We start from the raw sequence: 19,440 nt of genomic DNA, 5'->3' as shown, positions 1-19,440 counted from the left end.
CATCATAGGTCATACCGCTCAGGTAGCTTGCTGCAGGTGCGGTGACCCGGGGGCTCTGAGTGGTCTGCAATGTGTGTGTGTGTGTGTGTGTGTGACAGGGGGCTGGGAGGTGGGGTGTGCTGCCCACAGGAGTCCATACAGTTCCTGCTGAGTCGGGGTTATTTTATGCGTCCGGCTGGCTCCCATCACTGGCAGTGCCCACTCTCAGCGGCTGTCAGCTGGGCTGACAGGAAGCCCAGGGATGCGGGCAGCCCATGCCAGCCACAGAGGACCAGCGTGACAGACACAATGCCAGCCACAGACCTGCTGCGTCAACGGCTCTGGGGATTCTGCTGCTCTGGTCAGAAATATCCCATAAATACCCCCTGTCCCCCCCAGCTCTCCAAAGCCCCCACGACACACTGCCAGAGGAGAAGGAGGACAAGGTTCCACACAGCAGAAAACCAGGTAAAAAATGACTGAAGCCCCTCTTCAGTCCCCCACCCCCCTCCCTTGTGTCCTTCAGGGACCCGCTTGACCTTTCTAAAGGTCGTTCCTGCGTCCAGGAGAGCAGGGGGCTTCCGAGCCGCTTCACCGGCCTCACGATCGTAGCATCAGAGGAGAAAAATAATGATTAAAGACAGAATCAGTACCTCACAACTAATTCTGTGAAAGGGCAGATAAATGAATTAGGTCACAGAAGGGAAGATATTATTTCCATGGGACATACAAGCTGAGCTGAATCCCTGAACAGCTGATGAAATAAATGTAATATATTTTCTTGAATGAGTAGCACTGCTGTCAGACACTGTTGTGTCTTCTCCACCTGCCTTGTGTCTTCTCCACCTGCCTTGTGCTTGCTGGAACAGAGTGCAGGCTCACTACAGTCCTCTGCTGAGTATTTGAGAGACGAATGGATATGGTTTATTAAACCGGGAAGAACATTTAAAAAGTCTTGATTAACTCGTTGCAAAGGATTTGTGAGGCCATTCTAGCTGTATGATAGAGACAGAAACTATGCAGGGGACTCAGAGGAATCCATCTTTGTTTTGGAGCTCAGGAAGTGACCCGTGCTCCACCCTTATCCCACGCAGGGAGCATGTTGGAGCAGCAGATTGACCCGGACCAGCTTGCCGCTGGAAAGAGCCAAGGCGGTGCGAGCGTTACTTACAAGGTAACCCTGCTGTGGCTCACGTTGTAGAACTTTCCATCGAATTGTTTGTCAGGTGTTTAGCTTTTGCCAGGTAACACTGGGGCAAACCCTGTCTTTCTCCCTGAAGGCCACATAGTTTCCCTGTCCACCCTAAACACTATGGGTCGTGGGAGATGACAGTGAGCAGCACGTGCTGTCAGCGTTCGGCTCCTTCCTCCTGCTTCGTCGTGATGGTTGGTTAATGAAGGACTGCCTGACCTCTGACCTCTGTCCACCTACATGAATATGGTGGATCCTCTCTTTGCTTCAGGGACTTATTCCCTCACTCTCTGAGATACTACCAGAGTGTAATTAAATAACCGACCATCTACAAAATGCAGGTTGACAGGAAAACGACGACACACGGTGCCTAGCTGGTACCACTCACGTTAGGTGGTGTCTTCAGTTGTTCCTTCCCTTCCTCCCTCCCTCTTATGTCCAGGTGGTCCTCTTTGAGCTTGAGAACTTCCAAGGCCGCAAGGTAGAGCTATCGGCCGAGTGCAAGGATGTGAGAGTGAAGACCCTCGAGAAGGTGGCTTCCATCGTGGTGGATTCCGGCCCGTGAGTACCTGACCATACTTCTAACCTCTTCCTATTTTCCTTCTTCTCCCCCCTCAGTCTATCTTCAGATCTGAATCAGTCGGTTGAAACATTAAATGAACATTGTTGTAAATCTGTCCTGATTCTGGTAGCCAACTAATGCATGTGAATAGCAGATTAAACCAGGTAGTACATCAGTATGTTAATGAATTGTTCAGCATAAACTAATGAAATGATGCACAGACGAATGCCTACACAATAACGGCGCAGATGATGCATAAACTGTGTCAATTTATTAAACAAATGACAGAAGGAAACCAAGACCAGTATCTATAGCTGGATCAACAGATCACTCAGCATTTTCTAACAGTTGGGTGAAGCACTAACGAGGTAACCCTAACCTTTAACCCCTCCCAGCTGGGTAGGGTTTGAGTGCCAGGGATTTAGTGGAGAGCAGTTCATCCTTGAGAAAGGAGATTACCCTCGCTGGACCACCTGGACCAACAGCCAGAGAAGCTGCTTCTTAATGTCCCTGAGGCCGGTCAAAGTGGTGAGTACTGTGACCTCCGAATGGGTCAAAGCTGTGAGGACTGTGGCCTTCGAATGGGGCAAAGCAGTGAGTTCTGTGACCTTCGAATGGGTCAAAGCTGTGAGTACTGTGACCTTCGAATGGGTCAAAGCTGTGAGGACTGTGACCTCCGAATGGGTCAAAGCTGTGAGGACTGTGGCCTTCGAATGGGGCAAAGCGGTGAGTTCTGTGACCTTCGAATGGGTCAAAGCTGTGAGTACTGTGACCTTCGAATGGGTCAAAGCTGTGAGTACTGTGACCTCCGAATGGGTCAAAGCTGTGAGGACTGTGGCCTTCGAATGCGGCACAGTGACCAAAGTTCTGTGAGTTCTTGTGGGTCAAAGCTGTGAGCTTATGGTTAAGGTTAGGGCTGGGTAGGGGTTAAGGTTGTCATGTTGGGATTAGTTTTCCTCATAGAAATGAATGGAGAGTCCCCACAAAGATATAATTACAAACACACATACAACGTGTGTGTGTGTGTGTGTGTGTGTGTGTGTGTGTGTGTGTGGCCTACTGTAGGATGGGCCAGACCACAAGCTGCTTCTGTTCGAGGGTGCTGGTTTCAGTGGCAGGAAGATGGAGATCATGGACGAAGACGTGCCCAGCCTCTGGGGTTATGGTTTCCATGACCGCGTGGCCAGCATCAAGGCACTTAACGGAACGTAAGCACAGCTTTGCTCCTGGTGCATTATGGGGATATTTTCTCCAAGATCCACTTTTGGACCTTGCTACCAATTTGCCTGCAAAAACACAATAACATACCAGGGATAATATGGGAAACTCGTACTTAGGGGATTATCAGTCATTCAAAACCTTTGAACTTACCTTTATTTGAATTTTTATTTCACTAAATTGACCACTTAGTGACCTCTTTCCATCCCTCCCCCAGTTGGGTGGCCTACGTGTACCCAGGCTACCGGGGCCACCAGTTTGTGCTGGAGAAGGGTGACTACAAACACTGGAATGAATGGCAGGGGTCACGGCCACAGATCCAGTCCGTCAGGCGGGTTCGTGACATGCAGTGGCACAAACGAGGACGCTTCACCGTCCCCGCCCCTGCTCCTGCCCCCACCCCCACCCCACCTGCTTCCTCCACCACCGGCTCCAGCTGAAGGAAACGCCAAAGCCCCCTTGATCCCCCCATGGGGACACTCTCTGGGGCCCCCTCAAGGGGAGTCAAGAAACGGCGCACTCACAAGTGACCAGTGCCCTGTATATCTTAGCTGCTAATAAAGATTTCAGCTCTGAAATGCCCCCCCCCTTGACTCAGCTACCTTGGTTTTGTCACATGGGTGTTGTGGCTGGGCTGCACCCCCCACCCCAGGTCTCCTACAGGCTCTCTAGAACATCCCATTGTTGTACTGGTTTTACTGGGTGTGTTATTGAATGGTAGAGAAAAGACAACAAGGAATTTTCTTCTGTTCATCTTAAGTCATGCATGCAAAGCACAGTCACTCTCACACACACACACACACACACACACACACAAACTCTTTTCCATTTCAGCCCAGTACTGGATGATGGACAGGTGAATTTATATGTTTATCATTCACACGTATTAGGTGGACACCCCCAACACCATAACCTGCACAGTGCATATACTGTAAACACGGGGAAGGGGATGTAAAAATAAAAACAGGAAAGATGTCTGCACTGTCAGCAGTTATATTAGAAATTTTAAGTACTGTTGCTTTCAGGGTATGTTACTCTGCTGATAAGGCACTTATTTTTACGCAGTTGTCAGGGCTGTTTCCTGTTTTTGGTTTTGGGACCATTTTGCAGTTACGATGGCGGTATCTGGGTTGCCGAGAGCCATGCAGAGCTTGTCAGAGAGCCGTCAGAGCCTGGAAGCGTTCGCCGAAGGGAAGGAGACCCGAGCAAACCTGATCTGGAGAGATCCTGCCTCCGTGCAGCATGGACACCAGCCGCCGGCAAATGATGTCAGGGCAAAAAAATCGTAGGACTTGTTTTGCACTGAGTTTTTCATTCTTTGCAATGTCATGTGTCATCACCTGATAATGTATTTGGGGTGGAGCGGCGACAGCAAACCTCCAGGGCTGGGGTTTCGAATTTCACATCGTCTGTGTGTGTCTGTGTCTGTGTGTCTGTGTGTGTGCGTGTGTCTGTGTCTGTCTGTCTGTGCGTGTGCATGTGTCAGCTTGGGACTGAGAGGCTGTAGGCCAGGAGTCAAAGCTTGTTTGCATTGTGTTATAATGTGATGGGTGGTTCTCACAGAGACACACATCAAAGGAAGAGCACAACGACAGACTGGGTTACGGCAAAAGGGGTCCAGCACTTAGGGTTCTGTGGCGTAAGAAAACAGTGACACGTCTTTACTTTAGACTTAGCGAGTCCAGTCTGCTGATGGAGCTTCCCAACCTGAATCTGAACTCCCAGATGATTTGGCAGAGATGTTATCCAGAGAAGGGTAATTAAAGAACTAGATTTCCCGCTAAATAGGTACCAGATTCTATAACAGGGATGTTTGGACGTTCCAGGGGAGGGGCAAGGTTGGGGTATAAGCCCTCTACTCACCTGTAATTAAGATTATTGTTTAAAGCAGTTTGACTGCATGTATGTTGGGGGAGAAAGTAATGACCTGATCCTCATGACTCTATGAATCAGCTTGTTTAGGTCATAGAGCCGGATGATTGGATGATTTGCCTGCCCATTTTGCCTCATGTCCCAATAAAATCTCCTCATTCTGTCCTCCGGCCCCTATGTTCCGTGGATCTGTTCAGCATCACAAAAAGACATCGGAACTGTAATTAAAAAATCACAAAACACAAATAATCAACTGTGTGAAATGGAACAGGACACCGTGTCCATCAAGTGTAACGATGGTCTGCACCATTAAAGACTGCTAGGAGCTACATCTATAATGACTGTAACTGTAGAACTTTCACTTTAATTACAATAAATTAAAAGCAGTTCCCAAAATCTCCAACTGTGGATATCCGGAGGAAGCCCCACAACGACACGGAGAAGATGTGAACTCCACACAGGGAGCCATGATGGAGGCTCGAACCCAGGTCCCAGAAGCATGAGGTGGGAGGCATCATGCTATTTTATATTTCAGACATGAAATATAAAAATGAATTTCCAATTATATTCAAAGGTACAATGACATTCCAGCAGCTGGTTTACATAATGGATGATACATCTCAGCATGGTGCTTATTTGAAGTGTCATCCAGGTCTGTGTAAATGCAGCCGTTTCTCTCCTCAACATGTCTTCTGACTGGGAAAATTGTTTGTGGGGTGATTAGCTGTGTAGGCTTGCTGGGGCAAACTTGTTTTTATCTCAAGAATGAGCTACTTCTTTCTCAAATTTATGATCTGGGGCAAATGTAAAATCCCGACATTTCTTTATATGACACTCAAAATAGATACACGATGCACAGCAACTTCATGTGTTATTACACACTATATGGACAAAAGTACTGGGACACCTGTACTGTGAAGTGGGGTTACTGGCTTATCAGGGTAATTTGTCGGATTTAAGGTACCACAGTTTAAATGGACTTCATATTCGTTCACTTACATTTTGCCCAGACTACCTTAAATCTGACAAGTTACTCCGATAAGCCAGTAACCCCGCTTCGTAGTACAGGCCACTGGTCTTTACACCTACAGGAACTTTCATGACATCCCATTCTAAATCCAAAGGCATCAGTATGGAGTTCCTCCCCCTTTGCAGCTGTAACAGCCTGACAGGGATTTACATAAAATTTTGTAGTGTGTCTGTGGGAATTTTTGCCCATTCTCCCAGAAGAGCATTTGTGAGATCAGGCACTGATGTTGGATGTGAAGTCCTGGCTCACAATCTCCGTTCTAGTTCATCCCAAAGGTGTTCAATGGGGTTGAGGTCAGTCAAGTGAAGTTCTTTCACACCAGACTCACTCAAACATGTCTTTATGGACCTTGCTTTGTGCACTGGGGCACAGTCATGCTGGAACAGAAAAGGGCCTTCCCCAAACTGTTCCCACAAAGTTTGAAGCATAGAATTGTGCAAAATATCTTGGTATGCTGACGCATTAAGAGTTCCCTTCACTGGGACTAAGGGGCCTCGCCCAACTCTGGAAAAACAACCCCATACCATTATTCCTGCTCTACCAAACTTCACAGTTGGCACAATGCGGTCAGGCAGGTAACGTTCTCCTGGCATCCGCCAAACCCAGACTCACCCATCAGGCTGCCAGACAGAAGCGTGATTCATCACTCCACAGAGCACGTTTCCACTCCTCCGGAGCCCAGTGGTGGCGTGTTTTACACCACGCCTGGCATCGTGTTTAGTGACGTGAGGCTTGCATGCAGCTGCTCAGCCATGGAAGCCCATTCCATGAACCTCCCAAGTGTACAGTTTTTGTGTTGGGGTTAATGCCAGAGGAGGTTCGGAACCCTGCAGTTATTGAGTCAACAGAGCATTAGCAACCTCTACGCACTATTCGCCTCAGCACACTTCATGGCTGAGTTTCTGTGGTTCCCAAACGCTTCCACTTTGCAATAATACTACTTACAGTTGACCTTGGAATATCTAGCAGGGAAGGAATTTCACAAACTGACTTATTGCAATCCTATGATAGTACCACACTTGAATTCACTGCGCTCTTCAGAATGACCCCATTCTTTCACAAATATTTGTAAAGCTCACTGCATGACTAGATGCTTGATTTTATACTGTGGCAATGGGTCTGAATGAAAGACCTGAGAGGTGTCCTAATATTTTTGTCCATATAGCGCATGAAGTTCATTTACTGTTGTACATAAGCCCTACATTCATGTACAAACCATATTAAATGTGTGACATTATTCATACATGTCCTCATTCATATAATGCATATCAATGTTTTATCAAACATAAGTTCTACATTGATGTTGAATTAATTGTCAGGACAGAAACACTCGCAGACACAGAACAGTCACTTTTCCTCAGACACGGGGTATTTATTCAAGCCCTGGCAAACAAGGGGTGCAAAACGGGCAAACTTAGGTTGGGCTGCGGGCGAGGCAGCTCCTGCTTCAAACAGGGCATGGCAGAGGAGGGCAGTGGGGACCAGGGGCCTTCGGAGGCTGGCAGGCTGGGGCAGGAACCGGGAACTGGAGGGAAGGACAAGGGGACGTGGGCAAAGCGGACTGGCACAGCTCGCTGGAACAGGCAGAGGTGCGAGGTAGGGCTCGCTCGACTGGGCTGAGCTAAGGCTGCGGGGGGAGGAGGAGGAGGAGGAGGAGAAAGAAAGAGAGAGAGAGAGAGAGAAGAACCATTGGCTCAGTTGTGATCACATGACACTCGGCAGACAAAGCGTATATGTAATACTCGTATTGCAAGACCTCACTCGTAGATCAAGTTAAAATTTATTACAAATTTTTGCTTGTCTTGCAAAACACTCGCAAACCAAGTTACTCTCAATCCAAGGTTTGACTGCATAAGTCTTACATACCTGTACATGTACAATGCATTTTAAATGGATGCTTTGCCAGAATTAGTTTTTATGCATAATTCTTTGAACGAAATCAGCTGAATCATGGACAGTGGTTCCACACAACTAGAATAAGTATTTTGAAAAGGAAACATTCTTTTTCAGTAGATGCATTCACTTTGTGTTCTGAGAAAAAAACATAGTTAAGTTAATCTCACTGATTTTTCTCCTGTCTAATTAAACTAACTGAATGTGGTGAGATCATTCACATCTTTCATAAGAATAATATAAAAGCAATATAAAATTTCATTAAGAAACAAGCAATAAACATGTATTTCCTTCTAGAGCCATATGTTATCACATTAAAATGTAAAGTTTATATAAAAGTTTTATATTTTCCTGTTGGCTTTTCCCTTTACCTGCCAAGTGTATTTTTGGTATGAATGTTGCCAAAATCACACAGGACAAACACTGACTTGCAACGAACAAATGAAAAACCATCATGTGTAGAATCAGGAAAGAAGTTTCACCAGACTCTTTTTTTATTATAAATAAATCAGTTTTGGGGGGCAAAAGGTGTTGTGATGCAGCAGGAGCTTCACCATGTGGGTCAGCTGACCTGTTTACTGTTACATCACAGGTCCACTATCAGTGACAAGCGGTGAGAACATGAATGGTTGCTGTAATGAGAAGACGCGGACCCCAGACTTCACTTAACAAAACTCTCAGCGAGATTTTCTTGTGCCTCTTTGATCTGTGTACAGATTCCCACCTCAGGCTTCCTTTGTGAGTTAAATTCATGAATGGTAATGCTCGGTAAACAATAAAGATCCAAGTCATGAATATTGAAATACAGTGGTATCTCGGTTCTCGAACTCACTAGAACTCGAATTTCTTGAAAGTCGAACAAACCAGTTTGACCTTGAACTCGATCTGATCAGAAGTCGAACCGTGAAGGCCGACCTAATGTAAATTGTACGCGCCAGGAAATGAGTCATACTACAATGCAATTCTTACTTGAATGCCTTCTTCACAGACTGGACGATTAACCAAATAAAGCAGCGCTACATTACAGTAACTAACAATAAATAAACCTTACGTGTACTATTAGAGCATTTATGTAATTTACTGAAACTTTATTTTACCAGGTAAATTAACTGAAAACCAGTTCTCACTGCTTCACGTGATATTCGGGAGAAATAGCAGATTACGCATCGGATGATCGGAACTGCCTGGGATACAAACGTGATCCGTGTAACTAAACTCTTCAGCCAATAAGGGCAAAGGTGTGTCGTCACGGAGGCGGTTCCAGTCTGTGCAGCCGGGTAGGAGGTCGCAATGCATCTAACCGTAATGCATTGCGTCAGGATCAGAATGCGTTGCTTTAAGCCAGCGCTGTAAGAAAGTCGAACGCACCCAATGACCGGACTGGGGAAACAAACTGAAACGCGGACTTAATACAGAGGACTAATGACAACAACCAGAAACAGCTGATCACATGGGGATCCCACACGAGGTTAAGGAGGGGGCGTGGCACACGGAAGGAGCGGACGATCGGGGCAGGATAGGGTAGGGTGACCAGATAATCCATGTCAGGGAGGACACTTTGAGCTACTTCGGGTTTTACAAACTACTTTCAAATTGAAAGGCTCCTGTGCTTGGCTAAATAGTTCAGCTCTTCTTGTGCTTTGACTGGTTTGTTTCCTTGACTGAAAGACTCATCCAGCTGTTTCACATTAGCATTAGTGACACATGCATGATTATAGGAGACTGACCAATCAGCACACAGCAAGAACTCAGTGCTCAAGTGAAATCCAGGTCCTTTTAATTGAAATGGTAATTTACAATTCCTGTCCTAGCTCAGAATGTCCTCCCTGACATGGATTATCTGGTCACCCTAGGATAGGGGTAATGTCGGGATAAGATCTTTATCGTTTTGGAAGCCATTAAGAAAAAAAATGCTCTTCTTGTTTTATCCTGTTCAGTTTGTGTTTAAATGCTAAAAAAAAAAAAACATATTTAGGTGTAATTTTGGGGGGCCGGGAACCAATTAATTGTTTTTCCATTATTTCTTATGAGAAAAATTCGATCAGAACTCGAACTTTTTAGGATTCGATCCGGAGTCCAGAATGGATTAAGTTCAAGAACCGAGGTACCACTGTATCTGCCTTCGTCAAAAATTGAAGGTCGACCTTCAAAAATGCTTATTTCACATACTAACTATTTGTTGTTGTGTTGCTGAAGCAGCTTTCAGAGATACCGAAGCAGAGGGATGCCCACCTGTCTGCGGTTTATACGCCGAGCCTGTGCTCTGTGAAGTGTTGTGTCTGTGTGTGTAAATGTGTGAAAGAATGAGCTAATAATCAGCATAATCTGAGTTGCCCCCCTCCCTGCCTGACTGCTGGATATTTGACCATCAAAGCTTTCCATCTCCTAAGACGTATGCTGAGTCTGACAGTGATTAATGCCAAAGCCACACTCCATTACCCCGTCAGCTGTATCCTCTCTCCCCTCTCCGGTTTGGGTGGATGCCCCCCCCCCATTACCCCCACCTCTCTGCCATAGGTACATGTGCCACACATTGTCACTGCAGGCCTCTTGGCACAAACTCTGCTGAATCATGTTCATGTCCAACAAAGACCAGAGGCTCAGAATTGACAACGAATGAAATAACTTGGCGGGTGGGGTGGGGGGGTGTTAAAGCTAGATTGGCTGGATACTGATGCCCGTCTAGCCAGCCTATTGAGGGCGTATCTGGATAGTGGCTTGGACCCCCCAACCCTGTGAATCGCTGCCAGGACATACGCCTCCAGACTGGCCATATATACTGAGGCTCAGCGCAGCCAAGCTGAGCACTGGGCACACAGATACTGGTAAGGGAACAGCCTCTCTCTCTCTCTCTCTCACTCTCTCATCCCTCTCATCACTCTGTCACTCTCCCTCTCTCACTTATTCACTCATCCCTCTTACTCCCTCTCATCCCTCTCTCCTTCTTTCTTTCACTCCCGTAATCTCTCTCATCCCTTTCTTCCAGTCTGACTTATTTTCCCTTTTCCTCTTTTACTTAACTTTTAAACTCTAATTTTCTAACAGTTCTGTGCAATAGCTAGTGAGTATAAATGTGGCATATTTTGCAAAAATTGAGGGGGTAAATAATACTTCGTAGTAACTCAGTTACTACTGAAGTACAAATCAGGAACAAATATAGATGCTACTTGAGATAAAAGATGCATCATGATTCATTAATGATGAACAAACATGAGATCAGTATTTCACATGTGTTGTTCATAACTTGCTCCTTCAATAGTTCACAAAGGTTTGCAGACTGAACAGAAATAGTAATATAGTAGCTGCTTGTAATAAAAGGTGCATCATGATTCGTTAATGATGAACAAACATGAGATCAGTATGTAAGTAAGACTTGATTAGTGGATAATTAATACATAAGTAATAGCATAATATTACATAATATGTGCCCCCTCAAGTAAAATGTTACCAGGATGGGTAGCACAAATAACCCTAAATTACTTCATATGCCCCTTGGGGTGTTTTGTTATTGCCTTATTATGTCCTTGGATTATATTGAATTAAGAATTGATTGAACTGAGAAGCGAATGACTTTTATGTTCAAATGAGGAGCACAGGTGTCATGTGTTTGTCATATTTAATTTAGATATACACAGAGTATTTTGTCACGTATAACAGCAGTGCTTTATTGTTTAAAGTAAGAGTCCATAAGTTAATTAAAATCCTCTCTCACTATCTTTCTCTTCACAATCAGACCATTTTCACCCCCCCCCCCCCCAAAAAAAAATGGCTACTGACCACCAGATCGCAGCATCTGCACAGAAGCAAGCAGCCACCAGCCCATTCAAGGTTAGCCTGCCTCCTTCATTGGCCGTCAGGTTACCCCCCCCCCCACCCACCCAATGTAGCCATGCCATGGGACTGCTGTCACATGGTTGGGTCTGGTTGGGCGGAGCCACACGGCACCTCCCCTCAAAGGCCAAGTGGTACTTTTCTTCTCTTCTGGAGACCTGCCAGCACTGAGCCGAATTCTGCAGAACCTTTCACATTTGGTCAATCCAACAACCATCAGCAGATGGTGCCAAAGTTGTATTACCCAGTAAATGCAACGTATTTTACCAGCAGTTAAAGCTTGTAATTGTAAGTAACCTTTACTAGATGTGCATGGTTACTTCCCGAATGGTGTGAAATCTGCCTCCTCCTCTCCCACCTCTGTGGTCCTCAGCTGATCATCTATGATCAGGAGAACTTCCAGGGCCGCTGTCACGAGCTGACTGGACCTTGCAAGGACCTGCAGGAAGCCGGTGTGCAGAGGGTGGGGTCCATCATGGTGCAAACAGGACCGTGAGTGGGGGATTGGGTGCCAGGGGGCAGGGAAATGATTAAACAGAGATATTCTTCAACTCTGAGAGATTAAAGACAACGTTTAAACATTTACAGAACGATCAACAAAATTATTCACTGCTTAAAGGATAGAAGCGTATCTCCTGGAATGCTGAAAACCAAGATCGAGGCCATGAAAAAACTCATTTTTGTTCAGACCGCATCTTTTGTTACTTACTTTGTGACTCAGCTGAGAAACACTGATTATGATTTTAGTGTGAGTCTTTTTTAATTTGATAGCTCAGAAGTCATGCTTTTGGTGCTGTTTGGCCCCAAACAAATACAGACGTTGCTGCTAGTGGAATATTAACCATGCCATGCTCTCATTGACTCTGCCTCTCCCTCCCCCCCCCAGATGGGTGGGGTACGAGCACGCCAACTGTAAGGGTGAGCAGTTTGTGTTTGAGAAAGGGGAGTATCCTCGCTGGGACTCTTGGACAAGCAGCCGATGCAGTGACTGTCTGGCCTCCTTCCGGCCCCTTAAAGTGGTACGGTCCACCATGTGACCTCGCCCATGTGTCTGCTGGCCAATCGGTGCCAGCTCTTGCCCACATGTCCGCCTGTCTGAAGGTGCTCTCGGTTTCACTGACCCCCTGCCCCTACAGCTGTTATTTAGTTGCCTGTCAGTCTATCTGCATATTTGTCCGTCTTCCTCCCTTCTCAGCCCCTCATCTGTCAACCTCACTATCACTCCATCCCCCAGTTCACCCATCTGGGCATCTCGCTGCCCACCTCCATGCCTCTGCCCCCTAACCCTCCCGCCATCTCTCTATCCCTCTGCCTTCTGGTGTGATTCCCAGGTCACTCAGTCCCATCCGTGGCTCTCCTCTCTCAGGACAGCCAGGAGCACAAGATCGTGTTATACGAGAGTCCTGGCTTTGCGGGGAAGAAGATGGAGATCGTGGATGACGACGTGCCCAGCTTCCACGCCCATGGCTATCGGGAGAAGGTCTGCTCTGTGCGTGTGCAGAGTGGCACGTGAGTATCTGTGTGGCGGTTGCCACCGATACACCAAATGACCCACCACTTCACCAAACGCTAATAGACCAGTGTTTCCCAATCCGGTTCTTGGGGACCCAGAGTCGGTCCATGTTTTTACTCCCTCCGAGGACTGTCTGGCAGGGAGCTCGGAGGGAACTGGATTGGGAAACACTGTAATAGAGACACAATACAAATCATCATTCCAGTTCATGCTTCACATGACATTTCTCATTCTATCTCTATTCCTCTCCCTTTCCTTGCTTCCCTGATAATCATCACCCCACTTTCTCCTCCCCCATCCTACCCCTCATCTCCCTTACTCATTGTTCTGCTCTCCCCCCCCCCCCAGCTGGGTAGGTTACCAGTATCCTGGCTATCGTGGCTACCAGTACCTCTTTGAGAAGGGCGAGTACAAGGAATGTAGCGAGTTTGGTGCCCAGTTGCCGCAGGTTCAGTCCGTTCGACGCATCCGGGACATGCAGCGGCACCAAAGGGGAACGTTTCACATGAGCAACTGAGTCAGCCTCCCCCCAGCGACCCCCCACCCCAATTGCGCCACAAACACATTCACCTCAAACAAATTTCCTACTCAGTGCCGTTGCGGTGGCTAAACCTGCAAAAAGAGGCTAATAAATTGTCGTGCTTCCGCATATGGCCACGTGGTGGTGCTGTTACACGCAAAGCATGAATTAACCAAATAGAGTTATCTTTCTAAAATATAATAAAGGGATATGTGGCTTATTCTTGTTTCTAGTATTGATTTTGGGTTTTGCAAAGATATGGAAATGGAAAATAATGCTAACGAAAAAATAACATTTGAAAACATAAATCTATTTTATGTCGAAGGGAAGAATCAATAATATTAAACGTACAAAAATGAATTTGACTTTTTTCCAATTAAAAGATCAGGACCACAAGTACAACGTACTATTAATATGTGAATTAGAAGAAGAATGTGGTGATACCGTAACTTCCAAAAACTTGAAAAGCGCAGGCTGAAAACTGTTTTAGATTTCACCACTATGTGGATAAACAGCGTTGCTTTGTAAAATAAATATACTGTCAAAATACCATATACCATATAATGTATGGACAACATGATGGCATGAAAAATTAAACAAGAATACCATAAAGATTTAACTTCACTGCCCTAGCACAGTTATGCTCAGCCAAAACCTACTGCAGCATTAGAGAGCAAGATGTCGCTTAATTAGTTTTAAGATATTTTATGCACGTAAACCTATGTCAGATGTCTAATGTAAATCCTTTGATCAACGATGGGCTGGGCCTGTACTCCATTGCATAATTATCACTGATATTTCGATATCTCGATATCATTGGATACTTCGAATGATAAATCTGCTATATTATAAAAATTATTGTTAGGTTAAAAAGCCCTAAAACCACAACCTCAGAACAAGAACATGGCAAAACAAAACGGAACCCGCAACTCAGAGGAATTACAAGCGACTTAAGAAAAAAAAGCCCAAAGTCGCATAAAAAGTGGACTTCACAACACCGGAACTATAGAACCCCGAATTTTGACCATTGTAAATTAGCGTCAATAAATATTTCTGTTTTGTGATCAGAGAATTTAAAGTTCACCTACCACCAGTTTTGATTCACATGTGATAATCCGTTACAAATATGCCAATGTTGATCTATAGGACTCCAAAGTCCAAATGTTAACACAGTTTTATATGACATTCACTAGTTTCTTTGCTGGCTATAGTTTTATCCATTTTGGCCAGAATTTGATATTGAATGAATGGTTAAAGGTTAATTAGGAGTTTTTGCTATACAGATATATGACATGATTTTGTATCTCTCAATTATTTCATTTGTGTCATGGTATTTATAAGTTCAGTATCCAATAAGTTGTATACATTATTGTATTATTTAGTTTATGGCAAGCCATAAGGAGTTATTTACTGTCACACAAACAAAATAAAATGATAAATTATAACTTTAGAATCATGTATCATTTATTTAATTTACTGTTGTATGCATATGTACAAGGAACACATATAATATGGCAAATACAGGACAAAGAGTATTCCATGTGATCGTGTATATTGGGCTTATTTCTGGGTTTGATTTATCCAGCTTACTTTGCACAGTGGGCTTATTTTGCCCTTGTTTTCAGAGATGGGGTTGCTTTTTTGTCTCGTGATAACCTACAATACTGTGCACTTCCTGCATTTGTCCGTCCGGCGATAAACAGGAACATTGGTCACACTGAAGCTGCATCCAGCTCACGGCTTGGCGTCGCATTGTGTCTCGGTACCACACTTCAGTTTATCTGGGGGTCTGTGGTGCCATCTGAATAATGAGGGGGTGGCGCACATCTGCTGAGAAACAGTAAATTACGGATGTAAAAATGTCGCTTTTTAGATGAGGTTGTGCTTTGCTCTCACTTTCTTTCAGCTCCGTGGTATTTGAGTTGCACGTGTAAAGTAAAGTTTTAGTCCCCCCACTACCAGTCACTTTGCCTTGACATGCCGTATAACCTATTAATGCTTCATTTCACTCGGACACCTGTGACTCGGATTGTTCCAGCATTGCTCCGGTTTCCAAACCTGATGTGCCGGAGAAACACAGCGAGGTCGACGTTTTTTTTCTGTTTTAGCCCGAGTGCCTAGAATAGTCATCCCAGCCCCCACCACTTTTTTTTTTCGCTTTAACCTCCCCACATTTCTGTCTTTCTTTGAAGATTGGGGGCTGGCTAAACTTGCACTCAGCATTCTTGGTATCACGACAACTGCCTTTGCAATGCTGTTCAGAAATGCCGACGCCGATTTCAGCTTCACATCTGAAATCCAAACAGCGCGCTGCAGCGTGAGAGAAGCAGTGATCGTCATTAGTTGCATCGGGAGACGCTGGAAAACGTTTATCGTGGCTTAATGTCCCAAAAGAACAAAAAGAAATCAGATTTCTCTCACACTTAACTGGCCATCTATACTACCGAAAACATGAAACTGTACCTAATTCAAAGGCAAATGATAATCTTCACCTTTTCCTGTACGTAGAAAGTCAATTCAAGGAAACATTTTAACGTGGCTCGTTGTTCCAAAAGAAGGAAAATGAAATTTATTTCAAATGAACGTCCCTATTTTTTCAAATGAAAAAAAAAACAGTCTAAAATGTCCACATTTCTTGTCGCTGTTTGCATTGTCTTTTCATTCCAGTGTTTTTGAGTGTGCTGCACTATTTTTCCCATTAGAGTATCCTACAGTTTAATGCATTGTCCAGTAAAGTGTGAGTGAAATTTGGTCTTTGTTTTGGGACATTATGCCACGTTAAGCTTTTTTCATGTGAGGAGTTTTAGACGGACTCATGCACAAATAAGTACACAGTATTAGGACTTGGCCTTGTATCGGCCCTACATGGCCCTCGATGAAAGCAATTCGTTAGCGGCTGACAAACTGCTGTCGCTAAAATTGGTTTCCCACCCGCCGGGCTCCAAACATTGCAAACACTGTCACGTGGTCTTCAAAAAGACATTTGCGTCTTAATAGTTCCGTCTAGTAATTCATCTATAAGAAAACATCTTTTTACGACACTAAAATAGACACATTGCTAAAAATATCACAGCGATTGAGTTTTTAAAGCTTTCTATATTCGTCAATCAGTTGGGGGTTTTCCATGGGCAATGAAAGCATGGCTTCATAGTTCGGACCGTTCTGTTTCAAATCCTATTTTAAGGTGCAACCGAGGACGTGCATGGCTAATTCTAGAGTCATAGATGACCGTGTGTCTTCACATAATAAATCACTGCCGCAGAAGTGTTTTTATTAAAACCATACAGACCAAGGACAATATATTTGAACAATCTATTGCAAACCGAAGATTACTTTAAGTAGACCAGCAATGGGTGTTCTGGTGCTGTGCTACTGTTTCGTGCCCACTAGAGGTCGCCCCAGCGCTGAATTTTCCCTGCAGCGCACCGTGCGCTATCGCTAGAGTGGAAAAAAATATTCCTGTCGGACGCGAGCTGCGCGGCCCCGACAACGATCCTCTCTAAAGCGGAGAGTCAGTGAGACTCAAAAAAACTTCTGAGCACCGACAGGCAGGAGTCTGGCAATCCAGGGGACAGGGGGAAAAGCTTCGGCATCAGCGCAAAATCAGCTCACATTACGACGGTCCTGTTTACGCAGTCGAGCCGAATCCCGGCAATCATGGACGATTTAGGTGAGTATGCGACTTGCCGAGGTTCCGCGTTAGTTTGTGATTCGCAGATGGTTTTTGCTCGCCGAGCGACGCGCCTGTGGAAAACGTATCCCGCCGGCTAGTTTGGTAGCTTGCACTGAGATTTCTTTTTTATCCCTGATCTGCAAAGCGAGTGTTGGCAGGCGCGGAGGCCGCTTGGAAAGCCTAGGGTTTCCAGTGATCGGCGCGCCGTGCGGAGCGGGGAGACGCCGTACCTGTGTCCAGCTGGCCGCGGAGGGCTGTTTCTGACCGCCGGATGGGCAAATCTGGACGAACCGGGTCCGATCGCGCCCAACCCCATATTGAAATCGGGCGTTGTGTTGAATTCATTTCTAATTTAAATCAATTCGTGCGCCGTGGTCGACTTTCATTTTATGGATGTTTTAAATAAAGGCTCGTACTAAGCTTTCTCTACCTCTTAAAGTTTTAAGCAGAACTTAGGGCGGCGCTTTAAGACTGAGGACTCTAGCCCAGTGTGGCTTGAACTTTTAACTGGGAGGAATGGGAGACGCAAATGACACTTGACAGTCAGGTGTCCCAGCCGGACAGAGAACTTGTGGCCGAATAATCGAGCCCACCAAGTTTTGTGAGAGTACAAACGCGTTTTGCATAGCCGTAATCAATTTCAAGTGGTTTCCTCTTCAGTGCTTTGAATTTGATTGCCAAATAGCAAGCCAGATATAAGAAATAAAGTGAAGAAATAATTGGTAAAATAAATGTAAGGGTTTGTTTGCCTTAGCACTCGGTTCGTTGCAAAACGTGCGTGAACCTGCTGCCTGAAAATAGCTCCGGAGCCCCGACCGTCGATCTGTCGCCTTTGCTTCTTTGCATTCCAGTCTTTCTGTGCACGTTTTGCACAAGCTGCTGGTATTCGTGGCCCCGGGGCTTGTTTACTCCTGCCACTGCTTTTGTCCGGGCTGGAAATAAGTATGCGAGAAAATTGTCAGGGCGTTGGTTTACTTAACAATATATATATAATGTAAATGCTTTGCTCGTTGATGTTAAGTGCCTGTGACGCTATTGCCGGTGGCGCGCATGGTGTCGTGACCGCAGGATGGCCACTTCTGCCATTCTGCGCTGTCTTCGATAGTTTATACACGTTGTGCACCACAGTGGAGCTGCAAACACTGAGCTGTGAAATGTCATGTTTGACCGTAAACTTTTTTTTTCCCCTGCAAACCTTTTCCCAAACACAGTTGTGCATGGAGAAGTGCACATGCCCCTCTAGTTGACCGTATCTCGAGCGTTTTCGGGCTGTTTGTTTCTACACTTACACACGGCAGTTATCGTTATGGTACATCGTCGATCTATGAATGGTTTGGTATATAGGTAATTGATTTGTACTTCAGCATGAAGTTATTGATCGCGGGTTTGGAAAATGTCTCTGTATGCGGGGTCACGATCACACGAAGTAAGAAGTCGGCTTTGAATTAATCGGTTTTGAGAGTAATCGGTCCGTTTTGGGTGAATAAAAATACTCTATCTATTAATCGGCCCATGTACTGGCAGCGTGCTTGCCAATGTCGAAGTTTGCACGAAATCGCGCTACGTTCATATGGGTGGGTGGGATTTCACTATTAATCACTCGTGTATCTGCACGGAAGGATGGCGTTGCGCAAGAGTATTTCTTGGGGGTGGGCGGAAGATGGGTCAGACGGTATCCAATTATAAACTGGTAACATGCTTGACTAAAGTTCTTTGGCTGCGAGTTGGTCGAGTGTATGCCCCTAATGTTGGCACTCTGTCATTTACCAGCTGGGTTAAACCACTATCTGTACGTTACTGTTTGTTTTCTTTGGTTAAATATTGACAACGGGTGGTAATCCCTCGTTTCTGCAATTAATCAAAGTGATATGTTGCATGCGTGAAATACATTTAGTCACAGCGTTAGGAAATGCACCTTAATGCCATTTGAGACTAGGTGAATGTAGTAACCAGTGTTGGGGCTGTTACTCAAAAAAGTAATTGGTTATAAGATACCAATCACTTCTCTAAATAGTCGAGTAATCGTTTATATTATATCAACATTGCAACTGACGGGAACCAACCAACTATTGCAGAGTGCGCAGTCAGTCACACGTTGGGTCAGTTTAGGCGCTCCAATTCACTTAAGTTGCATGTTTTTGTACAGTGGAAAGAAAT

At 45.2% G+C, this 19,440-nt stretch overlaps 3 protein-coding genes and 1 long non-coding RNA gene across 5 annotated transcripts in view; 3 read left to right on the top strand and 1 right to left on the bottom strand.

Moving 5' to 3' along the window:
* The first annotated feature begins 3 nt into the window (after positions 1 to 3).
* On the top strand, positions 4 to 3,391 carry crybb3 (crystallin, beta B3). The gene is made up of 7 exons (XM_072713867.1): positions 4 to 36; positions 379 to 447; positions 1,074 to 1,153; positions 1,614 to 1,732; positions 2,129 to 2,261; positions 2,799 to 2,941; positions 3,169 to 3,391. The coding sequence occupies exons 3-7, from the start codon at positions 1,079 to 1,081 to the stop codon at positions 3,389 to 3,391; spliced, it is 693 nt and encodes a 230-aa protein (XP_072569968.1). The 5' UTR covers positions 4 to 36; positions 379 to 447; positions 1,074 to 1,078.
* A 3,809-nt stretch (positions 3,392 to 7,200) lies between these two features.
* On the bottom strand, positions 7,201 to 17,778 carry LOC140592083 (uncharacterized). Its single transcript, XR_011992342.1, has 2 exons — positions 17,514 to 17,778; positions 7,201 to 7,480 (listed from the first exon to the last, which is right to left on the bottom strand). It is a non-coding gene; the product is annotated as an uncharacterized lncRNA (long non-coding RNA).
* Positions 11,512 to 13,811, top strand: crybb2 (crystallin, beta B2). Its single transcript, XM_023808505.1, has 5 exons — positions 11,512 to 11,574; positions 11,951 to 12,069; positions 12,464 to 12,596; positions 12,944 to 13,086; positions 13,439 to 13,811. The coding sequence occupies exons 1-5, from the start codon at positions 11,512 to 11,514 to the stop codon at positions 13,605 to 13,607; spliced, it is 627 nt and encodes a 208-aa protein (XP_023664273.1). The 3' UTR covers positions 13,608 to 13,811.
* pxna (paxillin a) overlaps positions 17,026 to 19,440 on the top strand; it is a 34,213-nt gene continuing 31,798 nt past the window's right edge. Inside the window, exon 1 of one of the 2 annotated variants that reach the window (XM_072714220.1) lies at positions 17,026 to 17,280. In XM_072714220.1, coding sequence (XP_072570321.1) covers positions 17,268 to 17,280 — 13 coding nt within the window. In that variant the 5' untranslated portion in view covers positions 17,026 to 17,267. The remainder of the gene's footprint in view (positions 17,281 to 19,440) is intronic. The other variant, XM_072714221.1, reaches the window with a different exon arrangement.

This window comes from Paramormyrops kingsleyae, chromosome 7 (genome assembly GCF_048594095.1).
Source record: "Paramormyrops kingsleyae isolate MSU_618 chromosome 7, PKINGS_0.4, whole genome shotgun sequence".
Lineage (NCBI taxonomy): Eukaryota > Metazoa > Chordata > Actinopteri > Osteoglossiformes > Mormyridae > Paramormyrops > Paramormyrops kingsleyae.
This window is presented reverse-complemented; position numbering and strand designations above follow the sequence as displayed.